This window comes from Enhydra lutris, unplaced genomic scaffold (genome assembly GCF_002288905.1).
Source record: "Enhydra lutris kenyoni isolate GAN:26980312 unplaced genomic scaffold, ASM228890v2 scaffoldscaffold77, whole genome shotgun sequence".
Taxonomy (NCBI): Eukaryota; Metazoa; Chordata; class Mammalia; order Carnivora; family Mustelidae; genus Enhydra; species Enhydra lutris.
The window spans coordinates 3285329-3297380 of NW_019154161.1; the positions used below are offsets into that span (position 1 = coordinate 3285329).

The following is a 12052-nucleotide window of genomic DNA, read 5'->3' on the forward strand; positions in this document are numbered from 1 at the left end:
TGTTTGCTGCTGTGAGATCACCCGCCGCCCCCCCAACAACAACGGCAAAAAAAAAAATTAAATAACACCCAGAGAGAGATCAGAGAGGGAGGGGGAGGAGGGAGCGGGGACGAGGGAAGAGAGAGACGGAGAAACAGGAGAGGCAGAAGAGGAGGAGGTGGGGAGACTGGGCGAGAAAGAAGCTGGAGAGGAGGGAGACCGGGAGGAGGAGAGAAGCAGGATGGAGACATGGGGTTAGGTGGCTCCGGGGAGCTGAAGAAAAGAGAGCAAAGAGGGGGTGTGGATTAGAAACCAGGAGGTAACCCCGGGGAGAAGCAGGAGGCAGAGAAAGGGGTAGGAAGATCGGGAGGTAGAGGGAGGCTGGAGGGTTGGGGAAAAGAGGAAAGGAAGGAGGAGAGGCACAGAGAGCTGGGAGAGCAGAGAGGAGTGTATTTGGGGGGTCTCAGTTCCCTGCTGCCTCGGTGTTTGGGGAACGGGACTCCCTGTAGGGAGGAGAGGCAGGCTGGAAGTCCTGGAGGGACAGGGTCCCACAGAGCGGGGAAGGAGGAGCTGAGAGAGGGGCCAGGACACTGGGAGGGGGTTGCTCAGAGGCCTCCCAGGGATGGGGGTTGCTGCTCGTCTGAGCGCTCCTAGGGCGCTGGTACTCTGGGCCGCACTGGGGGCGGCAGGTAAGGCCGGGGGGTTGGGGCGGGAGCCCCCGCGGGAGAGGTGGGGGTGGGGTACCAAGGGGAGGGGTTCAGGCTGCTCTCTCCCCAGCTCACATTGGACCTGCACCTGACCCCGAGGACTGGTGGAGCTACAAGGATAATCTCCAGGGAAACTTCGTGCCAGGTGCAGCCAGGGCGGGGACCCAGGACTCGGGGCTGCAGGGTGCCTCCTTCCTCAGACCCAGGAGCCCTGTCCTCCTCGCAGGACCCCGGAGTCCCAGCCCCTTCCTTCCCTCCTCCCTCCCTTCCTCCCTCCAGAGTCGGCCCCAGCCTCTGAACCCCAGCAGCTCACCACGGGACATTATATATGCGCATTTCAAGTAGTGAGTGGGAGTGAGTGGAAGGAAGGAGTGTGGGGGTGCAAAGGAGAGTGTGGGGGGGGGGGTTTGCAGGGAAAGAGGCAGGAAGGTCTGGCTTGTGCTGGGAACCAGAGGCTCATTGGTCGGGTCCCCTGCCTTGTCCAGCCCCTGCAACTCCTCTCCCCCCGTACATTCATTATCCAGCTGTGGGACAAGGGAGAGTGGAAAGAACTACAACTCCCATGGGCTCTGGGGCAGGCAGGCAGTGGATGGGTAGGCTGGCAGCCCTCAGGCCTGCTGGGAGTTGTAGTTCCTTCCCCCATGACTTAATTGAAGGTAGGTTTGGTTAAGGAGGAGGCTAGATGATCTTTGGAAACTCCTCCAAGATTCTTCTAGGACCCAAGATTCTGGATTCCCAGCCCCCTCCTCCCTCAGACCCAGGAGTCCCCATCCCCTGCCCTTCCTGTCCTGGGATCTGGGAGTCCAAAACACAGCCTTCTCAGCAGATCCCAGCTTTGGGATCCAGTCCTATCTCTGACTCCCTTTCCTCCCTGCCCCACCCCTGCCTCCAGGGCCTCCCTTCTGGGGCCTAGTGAATGCAGCCTGGAGTCTGTGTGCTGTGGGGAAGCGGCAGAGCCCTGTGGATGTGGAACTGAAGAGGGTCCTTTATGACCCCTTTCTGCCCCCACTGAGACTCAGCACTGGGGGAGAGAAGGTAAGGGGCCTGGTGGGAAGGGTCACCAAATCCCCTGGGGGTGGGCACGGGTGGGGGTGGGGTGCGGAGGTGGAAGGCCCCCCTGGGGTAAGGAGCGGTAGACACTGGGTGGAAAGGAGGCTCCTTACACTCTAATATGGATCACCTGTTCTTCCTTCTCCAAACATGGCTCCCTAGTTTTTCCGTGTCTGTAAAAGCAATGGTAACACAGACTGTTCCCCAGCCAGGCATGGTTTTAAAAATCCTGATCAGCCTGCTAATCCTCCCAAGCACCCCATGAGATAGAGGCTATTGTTCTCATTTTAAGGATGCAGAAACTGAGGCACAGAGAGATTGAATTACTTGTCTGAGGTCACACAGCTAGAGGGTCAGCACTGGGATTCAGACCCAGGTAGTGTGGTCCTAGCATCTAGGCTCATGCGCACTTTGCAATCCCATTTCTTATAAGAGTTGGCACCCCTCTTCAGTCACCTGCCCCTGCCAGAAGCCCAGGGCTATTCCCAACCCATTCTTGCCCTCATTCCCCTGTCCATTCTGGGTCCTTTTTCATCTCCTTGCTCAATATCATTTGGATCCTGTCACTTTGTGTCTCCTCCGACTCCCCCACCATCACCTTGCCCCTGGACTAGTGCCACAGGGTGCTAGCTAGCCTGGTTCTCTGCCTTCTGCAGTCCATTCTCCATCCCACAGCTAGAGGGATGTTTAAAAACACAAAGCAGAGCATTCCACTCTCCTGCTCAAAATATTCCTATCAGGAGAAGTAATACTATCAGATTTAAACAACAAGTACCATGTTCCAGGCACTGTGCCAGGTCTGAGATTTTAGATACATATAAATTTATATGTATGTATGTATGTATATACACACACACACACACACATATAGATGTATTTATTTTTAATTATTTAAATAAAAATACAAAACATTCCATCATTGTCCACAAGGCCCTGTACCATCTGGCTCCTGTCACCTCTCCGTTCACCAGGCACTGGTCCCACAGGCCCCTGCACTAGCACTGAAACAGGCTACCTCAGGGCCTTTGCACTTGCTGTTTCCTCTTCCAGGAATACCCTTCTCTCCTTTGCAACAAATTCCTACTTATCCTTTGGGTCTCCATTCAAATGTCACTTTCTCATGAAGGCCTTTCCTTATCTCCCCACCCCCCACCCCAGTCTAGGCTGGGCTTCCCATGTTACCTTCTCAGAGCTCTCAGTTCTTCCCTGCTTGAGCATAAGGTGTAATTAATTAAGCAGTTACTTACGTAATTCATTATTTATTGTCTGCCTCGGCTCCATTAGGACATGAGTTCCATGAGGCCCAGGGTTTTTGCCTACTTGTTCCTTGCTCTCTTCCTGGCATCCATGGCACATAGTAGCAGCTCAATAAATATCTGTGAGTTGAATAAATGCACCGATATTGAGCACCTATCACGGGGCCAGAACAGACCCTGGGAAGTAACTGATGTTCCAGCTGTGCTGAATGATTAAATGCTTGGTGGAAGCAGGAAATGTAGGAGTGGAACACAGGAGGGAAAAGACCTTCCCTCTTTGTCCCTGTGACGGCTTCCTCCTCTCCTACAGCTCCGGGGAACACTGTACAACACCGGCCGCCATGTCTCCTTCCTGCCTGCCCCGCGGCCCGTGGTCAATGTGTCTGGGGGTCCCCTCCTCTACAGCCACCGACTCAGTGAACTGCGACTGCTCTTTGGAGCACGTGATGGAGCTGGCTCTGAACACCAGATCAACCACCAGGGCTTCTCTGCTGAGGTGGTGGCCACTGACTTCTGACCCTTGACCTTCACCCAGAGCTGACCCAATTCCTCCCACCTCACCTTTCTCTTAATGCCTCACCCCACTCTCCTTTGCGGAACCGCTGCACCCCCACCCAAGCACTAATCTTTAACCTGCCTTGGGACCCTGAGGGCCCAGAGCTGCACCCATTCTCTCCTCCCCTTCTACTGGGGGAACCCCACTCTGTGCTCCCCTCCCAGGTGCAGCTCATACATTTCAACCAAGAACTCTACGGGAACTTCAGCGCCGCCTCCCGGGGCCCCAATGGCCTGGCCATTCTCAGCCTCTTCGTCAATGTGAGCCGAGGCGAGATCCCAAAGGACGAAGGGGAATTCTGGAATCCAGTCTGGGGAAGAGGGAGTCTGGGTGGCCCAGACTCCTGGGTCCTGGGGGAGGGAGGATTGGGAACTTGGACTTGGGACTTTTGGATTCCTACCTCCTCACCTTGTACCCCCACACAGGTGGCTGGCAGCTCGAACCCCTTCCTCAGCCGCCTCCTTAACCGGGACACCATCACCCGCATCTCCTACAAGAGTAAGTACCTGGTGCATTGGGGGGAGGGGATGGGGAGCTGTGTGTGCACAGGAGGGGAGTTCAAGAGGGGTCCTGCTCCTCACTCTATCCCGGTATTGCTGCAGATGATGCCTACTTTCTTCAAGACCTGAGCCTGGAGCTCCTGTTCCCCGAATCCTTCGGCTTCATCACTTATCAGGGCTCCCTCAGCACCCCGCCCTGCTCAGAGACTGTCACCTGGATCCTCATTGACCGGGCCCTCAATATCACCTCCCTCCAGGTGACTTCTGTCTGCCCCCTCCAGCCCGGCTAACCCATTCCTTGGCCTGGGCATCGCTCTTGGCCTCTCCTACCCTCCTTCCTCCTTACTTTTCTCCCGGGCGGAGTAAGACCCCGCCTACCTGCCCCAGGGGCGGGGCTTCCTCTGTGGCCATTCACCGCGACCGCTCACCGTTCACTCTCAGTTTCCCACCCCCTTCCGCGGCAGATGCACTCCCTGAGACTCCTGAGCCAGAATCCTCCGTCCCAGATCTTCCAGAGCCTCAGCGGTAACGGCCGGCCCCTGCAGCCCTTGGCCCACAGGGCTTTGAGGGGCAACAGGGACCCGCGGCACCCCGAGAGGCGCTGCCGAGGCCCCAACTACCGCCTGCATGGTATGGTCCGGTCTGCACCCCTCCCCCCACGTCTTGGTCTAACCCGCCTATGTGTGTCCCCTTCTTTTCTCAACATGATATAGTCCTACCCACCCCTTTGCCGTTTCTGTAAGGTCCAGCCTCCTGAGCTCGCACTCGCTCTTTCTCCCCTCTATGTGTCAACATGGTACAGTCCACCTCCACGCCAGAGACCATTGGTGGTCCGTGATTTGTCTTTCCTCTCCACTGTTTGCAACTTGCAACTTGGTATATAACCCGAGCTCCCTGGCTTCCCACTGGGCCGTGGTTTTTATTACGACGGCTTTCCAAAATGGTACAGCCCGGATCCCTTCCCTGTTTCGGTGTGGTACAAATCTCAGGCTGTTCCATAATCTGACACACACCCCTTCCTGAAAATCAACATGGTACGGTCCCCTCCCCTTTCTACTGCCTCCCGGTGCTTCGACCCTGTGATCTCACAGCCACTCAGCTAGCTTCTCAACGTGGTATGGCCCAGACCCTCCCACCCCCACCCCATGAATACCTTCGCGTAGTTCAGTCTGATGCTGAAGCTGGACGTCCACCCTCCTATTCCACCCTCCTGCTGCCTCCTGCTGGTTAAAACCAGTGCCGGTCCAGAATCTGACCGTTTACCCCAGTTTCTCGACCTGGTACATCCCGGCTTCCCCATTCGCAGCCTCCGTGGTAGAGCCCTCCGCGGCCCAGGCCCCGACTCCCACAAACCCTCTTGCAGGGTGCAACCTCTCGTGCCGTAAACTAACGCTCCCCCACCGCTGTCGTCTGTCTTACAGTGGATGGTGCCCCCCATGGTCGCTGAGACTCCCCATCGAGGATTGTGCCTGTCCTTTCCAAGCCTCCCAACACGGGGAGGGGAGTCACCCCCAAAACAAAGCTATTAAAGGGACAGAATACTTCCTGTTTCTTAGTGGTCTGATTCTAGGCGCGGCGGGGAAGCATTTGGGTAGTTCATGAAGAACAGCAGCCTTCTTCTAGAAACCAATCTCCGTCTTCCTAAACCGCACTGCTCGTGTTTTTTTTTTTTTTTTTTTTTTTTTTGCTTCCGGTTTCCCAAAACCGTCGTTTAGACTGGCGGCTCCTTTAAGCCGCGGCTCTTTTACTACCACCCCCAACTCACCCTCCCCATCGGGCAGCACGCGCAGAGCCATGTGCTTCCCCCTCCCGTCTGCCTCATTGGCCCGAAATGGGTCACGGTCCCGCCCCCAGTGCCGTCTCCCATTGGGCAAATGTAGGTCAGGGTCCCGCCTCCCACCTAAAGGCACGGCAACTTCTCGCACGGAACCCCTCGCGCGCCCTCCCGGGCTTTGGCGGATCCAGGGGTCCCATTGGCCGTGCGTCTCGAGGGGTCAAGACGCGATTGGCCCGCGCTTTCAGCCGGAGGGCGGCACGCGGCTGGGGTGCTCGGCCCAAGAAGCTGGCGGGGGCTGAGAGGAGGGGTGCGCGCTGTGGCGTCGGGTGTTTTGGTTTGGCTTTTTTTTTTTTTTTTTTTTCCGCGAAAGAAGTTTGCATTGGCCACGCCTCAAGGCGGCCGCCTCCTCTTGCCCCCTCCCCCGCCCCTCCGCGCACACCTCTTGGTGCAGATTGCAGAGCGCCTTCCGTTGAGAGAGCTGCAGATTTTGCTAGAGCCAGGCTTGCCCACCGTGTAGAAGGAGCGCCTTGTGTCCCCTTGAACTCTGGACTGCAAAGAACCGGCTGCCTGATTTGATCAACCCCTCACTCAGACTGCATGGTCTCCAGGGACCCTCTTGAGTTGCACGTTTCTGCACTGAGGACTGCAAATCCCCGTCACTCCTAGGATTTGCGGTGTTCTGGATACTGGAGGCTTGCAAGCTACGCTAGCCAGCCCCTGGGCAGGCACTCGCCCGAACCACTGGAGTGTGCCGCTAACTGGCAGGCCGGCTCTTCGCCTCTCCATGAGCCCGTGAGCCTGCGGGCAGGTGCCCGGTGATGGCGCGGCCCGTGAGCGACAGGACCCCGGCCCCCCTGCTGCTGGGCGGCCCAGCCGGGGCCCCCCCTGGCGGGGGAGCGCTGCTTGGGCTGCGGAGCCTTCTGCAGGGGACCAGCAAACCCAAAGAGCCAGCCAGCTGTGAGTTCTAGCCCCCCTCTATCCTAACCCAGACACCCTACTCTCTCAGGGATTCAAGTGCTGGGGCGGGGGGCTGCCTCTTACGTGCCGGGAGTCCATCTTCCAACCGTCATCTGCCCAGTTACTAAGGTGTTTAGGTCCCTAGATCTCTCAGCACCCAGGATCCAAAAGTACCTGCGCTCAAGCCCGTCCAAGAGGAGGACCCAGGAGTCCCCCAGAGCCCTCCTCTCCGAGGACCTGAGAGTCTGGGCCCCAGCCCCCCGCATTCTTTGGTCCTGAGCGTCTGGACCCCTGGGGTCCAGGGAGGAGGGAGGGGGTGTGTCGGATGCTCACACGGTAGTGACACGGGCTTGGGCGGGGCCTCCTGGGGTCACATGGAGTCTAGGGATGAGGAATGTGCCCCAGGAATAGAGCCCCTTCCTGCCCCTTACATAGTGTGGGGGTGGGGAGAAGAGGCCACAGTGAGCAAGGGGGTAGGCTACAGAGAAATTACAGAACTGTCATTTTTTCTCCTCTCACCTGCCCAACCCTCCACCTACCTCTGTCTGAACTTCCGTCCCCCTTCTGTGTATCTATCCCTTCCCTGGTCTGTGTCCTACCCCTCTCTGGGTCCCTATCCTCCCCTCTTTCTGAGTCTCTGTCCCTCTCTCGGTTTCTGTCCCCCTCTGTGTGTGCCGCCCACGTCTGTGTCTTCTCTCTCTGGGTCTCTTCTCTTTGGGTCCTTGCCTTCTCTCCTGTCTCTCCCTCTCCCCCGTCTGTTCCCTCTTTCTCTGGATCTCTGCCCTGTGGGTCTCTATCTCCCCTTTCTTCGTGTATCTCTGTCCTGGGGTCTCTTGTCCATCTCTTTCTTCCCACCTCGCCCGCTCATTCCCTGGCCCGCAGGTCTCCTGAAGGAAAAGGAGCGCAAGGCGGCTCCGCCGGCAGCCACGGTCCCCGGGCCCGGCCTGGAGACGGCGAGCCCGGCGGATGCCCCAGCTGGGGCAGTGGTGGGCGGCGGGTCCCCGCGGGGCCGCCCGGGGGCCGCGCCTGGCCCGGGTCTGTTGGCGCCGCTGCTGTGGGAGCGGACGCTGCCGTTCGGCGACGTGGAGTATGTGGACCTGGACGCCTTCTTGCTGGAGCACGGGCTCCCGCCCAGCCCGCCGCCCCCCGCCGGCCCTTCACCGACGCCCTCGCCCGTGCGCACGCCCGCACCCTCCCCGGGGCCGGGTTCCTGCGGCTCAGCTTCCCCTCGTTCCTCCCCGGGGCACGCCCCCACCCGGGCTGCCCTCGGGGCCGCGGGCGGCCACCGCGCAGGTGCGACGGCGGGGGCGGGGCAGGACCCTGGCGGGGCGGGGCTTGGGCTTCAGGGGCAGGGCTGTGCTGCACTTGGGCCCGGGACGGTGGGGCTGGGATTGTGCGCCCAAATGCTGGGTCCACGCAGGAGCGAGATGTTGGGAGAGGAGTCCGGATTCTTTGTCCCGTAATGCATCGGGGACTGGGTCTCCTGGATCCATTGGAGATGAAGGACTTGGGATCTCAAATTCTAGGAAGCCTTTCCTGTGGGGCGGTAGTGAGGACTTTTCTGTGGGACGTGGGGAGAGAGGGTCCGGATACTCGAGGAGCCGGGATTGGGATCCCAGAACACCGGAATTATTTGCTGGGGAGTGAACTGCGCTCCGGAATCTGGGCGCGGAGTCGGTGGAGTTGGGGAAGGACCGCAACTTCTAGGCCCTCTATAGGGGAGAAAGCAAGGTTTGGGTACAGACTTCTGTTTTACCAGGACATAAAAGACTGGCACCCCTAGCTGCTGGATCCTCCAGTGAAGAGGAGCTAGGGCCCGGGGTCCCGGAGTCGTCTAGAGGGGAAAAGGTTGGGGATCTTCATTCTGGGTCTTCTGTTGCAGCGAGGACCGAGAGCTTCCTATGTTCCTGGGAGAGGAGGGGCTTGGGATCCCAGAATCATGTGTATCCCAATGGCGAGGGAGAAGGTCCAGGGGTCCGTTTGTGCCCGTGTTCCCCAGACACCAGGAGGGCCTGGATCTTTGGAGCTTGAGAGGTTTGAGCTGAGAGACCCCAGGGGGCAAAAGGAAAAGTATGTTTCCTCGGGCACTTGGGGGTCTCCACGGGCAGACTGCAGGTTGGGAATTCCTGGACACACCTGCCCCTGGCCGGACCTCGGGGCAGAACCGGGGCCCTCCCTTTCCCAGCCGCACATTCCCGCGCCACGTGAGTCCTCTCCTCCCTCCCTGCTCCTCACTCCGCGCACGCGCGGTCACGCGGAGGGGGGCGGGGCCTGGGGAACTAGAGGGCGCCCAAGGCGGCGGCGGGGGGTGGGGAGGTGGGGGGTGCGGGGCGGGAAAGCTGGCGCCCACACGTGACTGGCCCTGAACCTGTATCCTCAGCTGACCCCGGCAAGCTCGCTCTTAAAGGCACAGGCCGCCCGTACCCCGTCCCTTGAACCAGCCTCCCCCAAACCTCATTCATTTCTGCTTTTCTTCCCTTACCCGTCTGGGCCTGTTAGCTGTTAAGCGGCGCACCTGAAGTCTTTTCAATGCACTGGATTTTTTTCTTCTGAACAGCCTTGGGGTCTAGGCTTTGGTCAGGGATTCGGTAGGCTGGATTCAGGCTAGATAATGGGAAAGGAGCTAACGTTGCGAATCTGAAGGCCTGGGGTTTCAGAAGCAATAGAACAGACTCGTGTGTTACTTAGGGCGTGTTAGTTGTCATTGGGCCTGTTTCCCTGTTTGTGAAAGTGGAATTGGTTCCGTGATGTCTAAGCACCTTTGTAGCTTCTGGAACCTTCCTGTTTTACATTAGAGAGGTTGATCTCTGGCGGGCCTTGTGGTGGATCTCATTAGGGCCTTCCTTGTGGTCAAAGATATACCTGAGCAGGGGGTACTTTGTGAACCCCACCCCCCCATCCCCCAAGTAAATACACACTCAGGAAGCACATTCTGTTTCCCCAAGGCCTGACCTCCCGGGACACACCCAGCCCGGTGGACCCAGACACCGTGGAGGTGCTGATGACATTTGAACCTGACCCAGCTGATTTAGCCCTGTCAAGCATTCCCGGCCATGAGACCTTTGATCCTCGGAGACATCGCTTCTCAGAGGAGGAGCTGAAGCCCCAGCCCATCATGAAGAAGGCTCGGAAGATCCAGGTGCCAGAGGAGCAGAAGGTGAGCCCTGCCGGATGTAGGCTGCAGGCATGGCCCCTACAGGTCCCACAGCCAGGGATGGCCCTTTCTTCACAGACGGGCCTGGGCTTCTCACTGCGGTTAGCTCTCAGGTTCTCTTAACCTGCAGCCAAGCATCAGTCGTCCACAGCCATGGGGCACAAAGGAGACCAAGGTTTCGGCTTGAGATTTACGAAGATGGTATCGTTGTGGGACGCAGACTCAGCCAGCCCTGCTGGGCCCACTCCTACAGGCTTAGAGCTTTGACCAGGCCCTGTTGCTAAGGACAGCATCTCTTAGCAGTAGCATCAGTCTGTTTCTTCTGAGCCGCTAGCTGGGCTGGGTCTGGTCCTTTGACCTCTGCTTTGGGGCATTCTGCAGGGTGCTTCCATCTGCCTGGGATGCAGACTTTGCCAGCCCTGGGCCTTGTTTTCTGGGCCTCGGCTGCTCATTGATGAGAGGCCTTGAGTTCCCATTAGCAGCCAGAGCCACATTCTGATCTGGGCAGTGAATTTTTTTTTTTTTTTTCCTTGCTGCTTTGCCAGTTCTGGGGTCTCCCCTAGTAAGGGGTGCCTGGGCTCCTCTCACTGGACTTCACCATAACTACCTGAAACACTGAGGACTGACCTGTAAACCCAGTCTAGACCAGTGGTCTAGACCTGTCACAGGGCCTGGACTGGATTTGCCCTAGTATGCGGGAACTAGGCTTTAATGACATGGGGGTGGGAGGAGAGCATCTTGTGGACCTCTGGGTGGCCCTCGTTCCTAAGGAGTGGTCGTCCTCCGCAGCCAGATTCTAGGACTGGAGAACTCTAAGTGTAATGGTGTGGGGAGGTCTCAGGATAGGCTTCTTTGCCGAGGGACAGCTCTTCTAGCAATTGGGACCTGTGGGGGAGAAGGCAGCTCTCTGGCCTCTATCAAAGGCCAGAGGGTCAGAGACAGCTGCAGTTACTGGAACGACTCAGACTGCTGGGGAAGGATGGGGTTGCCTTGACAACGAGCTCAAAAGGCCCCAGCTCTGGGATTTATGGGACACAAAACCCCATTGCTAGGGAGCCTAGGCTTTCCTTAGCAACCAGGATCTGAGAAGGTGGTACATTTAAGCAGTGCTTTTTACTGGAAGAAGCCCTCAGACCCTGAAGGCCCCGTTGCCAGGGAACAAGCATCCTTAGCAACCAGGGGCTCACGGTAGGGCCTTTGTCAAGCCGAGTGGTGGGGTCCGCTTCGCACAGTGGAAACTTGGAGCCCAGTGGCTTGGAGTGGGGAGAACTAGCTCACACCTTAGCTGTTGCTAGGGGCCTGCTCCCCTTAGCAACCAGACCCTTGGGTACCCATCCTCGGAGAGCCCTGGTATCCTTTGGATCCCACTTGCTGGCAGGAAGCATCCCAGAGGGTCTCTTAGCTGCCCTCTGGTCCTTGAAGGCACAAGGAAGGCTGCTCCCCCTGGCCCTTAGTGCCTTCTCAAACCCCACCCTCAGGACGAGAAGTATTGGAGCCGGCGGTACAAGAATAACGAGGCAGCCAAGAGGTCCCGAGATGCCCGGCGGCTCAAGGAGAACCAGATATCAGTACGGGCGGCCTTCCTGGAGAAGGAGAACGCCCTGCTGCGGCAGGAAGTGGTGGCTGTGCGCCAGGAGCTGTCCCACTACCGCGCCGTGCTGTCCCGCTACCAGGCCCAGCACGGAGCCCTGTGAGGCTGTCCCCCGCCCCTGCCCGGCGGCCTCACTCAGACTTGCGCCCTGACACCCTCTTCCCTCCCCGCCCTGTGGCCCACCGGCCGGCCAGCTGGGTGCCCAGGGACGTGATGATGCAGATAAATACATTTATATTTTTAAGAAAAAGCGAGCCTCCCCCCCCTCCCTCGCGGGGGCGGGGAGGGTCCTCTGTGTGTGCCCCTGCCACTTCGGGGACCCCATCCTCCCACCGCCTCCGTTAACACATCCTGAATAAATCTTGAGAACCCCAGAGCCAGCTGTTGTGGGGGAGGAGGCAGCTTCCTGGCCCTAGTTCAAGGCCATTGGGTCACACTGGCCGCGGTCTGTGGGCAGGTCTGGGCTTCGGTCCATAGAAGGCAGGAGCTACTGGAAGCGCCTAGAATTGGATCCCCCCACGGGCT

At 58.6% G+C, this 12052-nt stretch overlaps 2 protein-coding genes across 6 annotated transcripts; both read left to right on the top strand.

Moving 5' to 3' along the window:
- Positions 1-192: 192 nt before the first annotated feature.
- Positions 193-6554, top strand: LOC111160729 (carbonic anhydrase 11). Of its 5 annotated transcripts, XM_022524055.1 has the most exons (9): positions 193-668; positions 757-831; positions 1579-1721; positions 3303-3488; positions 3713-3808; positions 3974-4046; positions 4151-4305; positions 4513-4678; positions 5470-5701. In XM_022524055.1, exons 1-9 carry the CDS (start codon positions 602-604, stop codon positions 5493-5495), a joined length of 987 nt encoding a protein of 328 aa, XP_022379763.1. In that variant the 5' UTR covers positions 193-601; the 3' UTR covers positions 5496-5701. The 5 variants fall into 5 exon arrangements, with proteins under 5 accessions (XP_022379763.1, XP_022379760.1, XP_022379761.1 ...); XM_022524052.1 differs by lacking the exon at positions 5470-5701 and adding an exon at positions 6492-6554 and having other exon boundaries at positions 3713-4046; XM_022524053.1 differs by having other exon boundaries at positions 3713-4046.
- LOC111160731 (D-box binding PAR bZIP transcription factor) lies at positions 6264-11901 on the top strand. Its single transcript, XM_022524056.1, has 4 exons — positions 6264-6782; positions 7665-8075; positions 9728-9939; positions 11415-11901. The coding sequence occupies exons 1-4, from the start codon at positions 6644-6646 to the stop codon at positions 11628-11630; spliced, it is 978 nt and encodes a 325-aa protein (XP_022379764.1). The 5' UTR covers positions 6264-6643; the 3' UTR covers positions 11631-11901.
- The last annotated feature ends 151 nt before the right edge of the window (positions 11902-12052 follow it).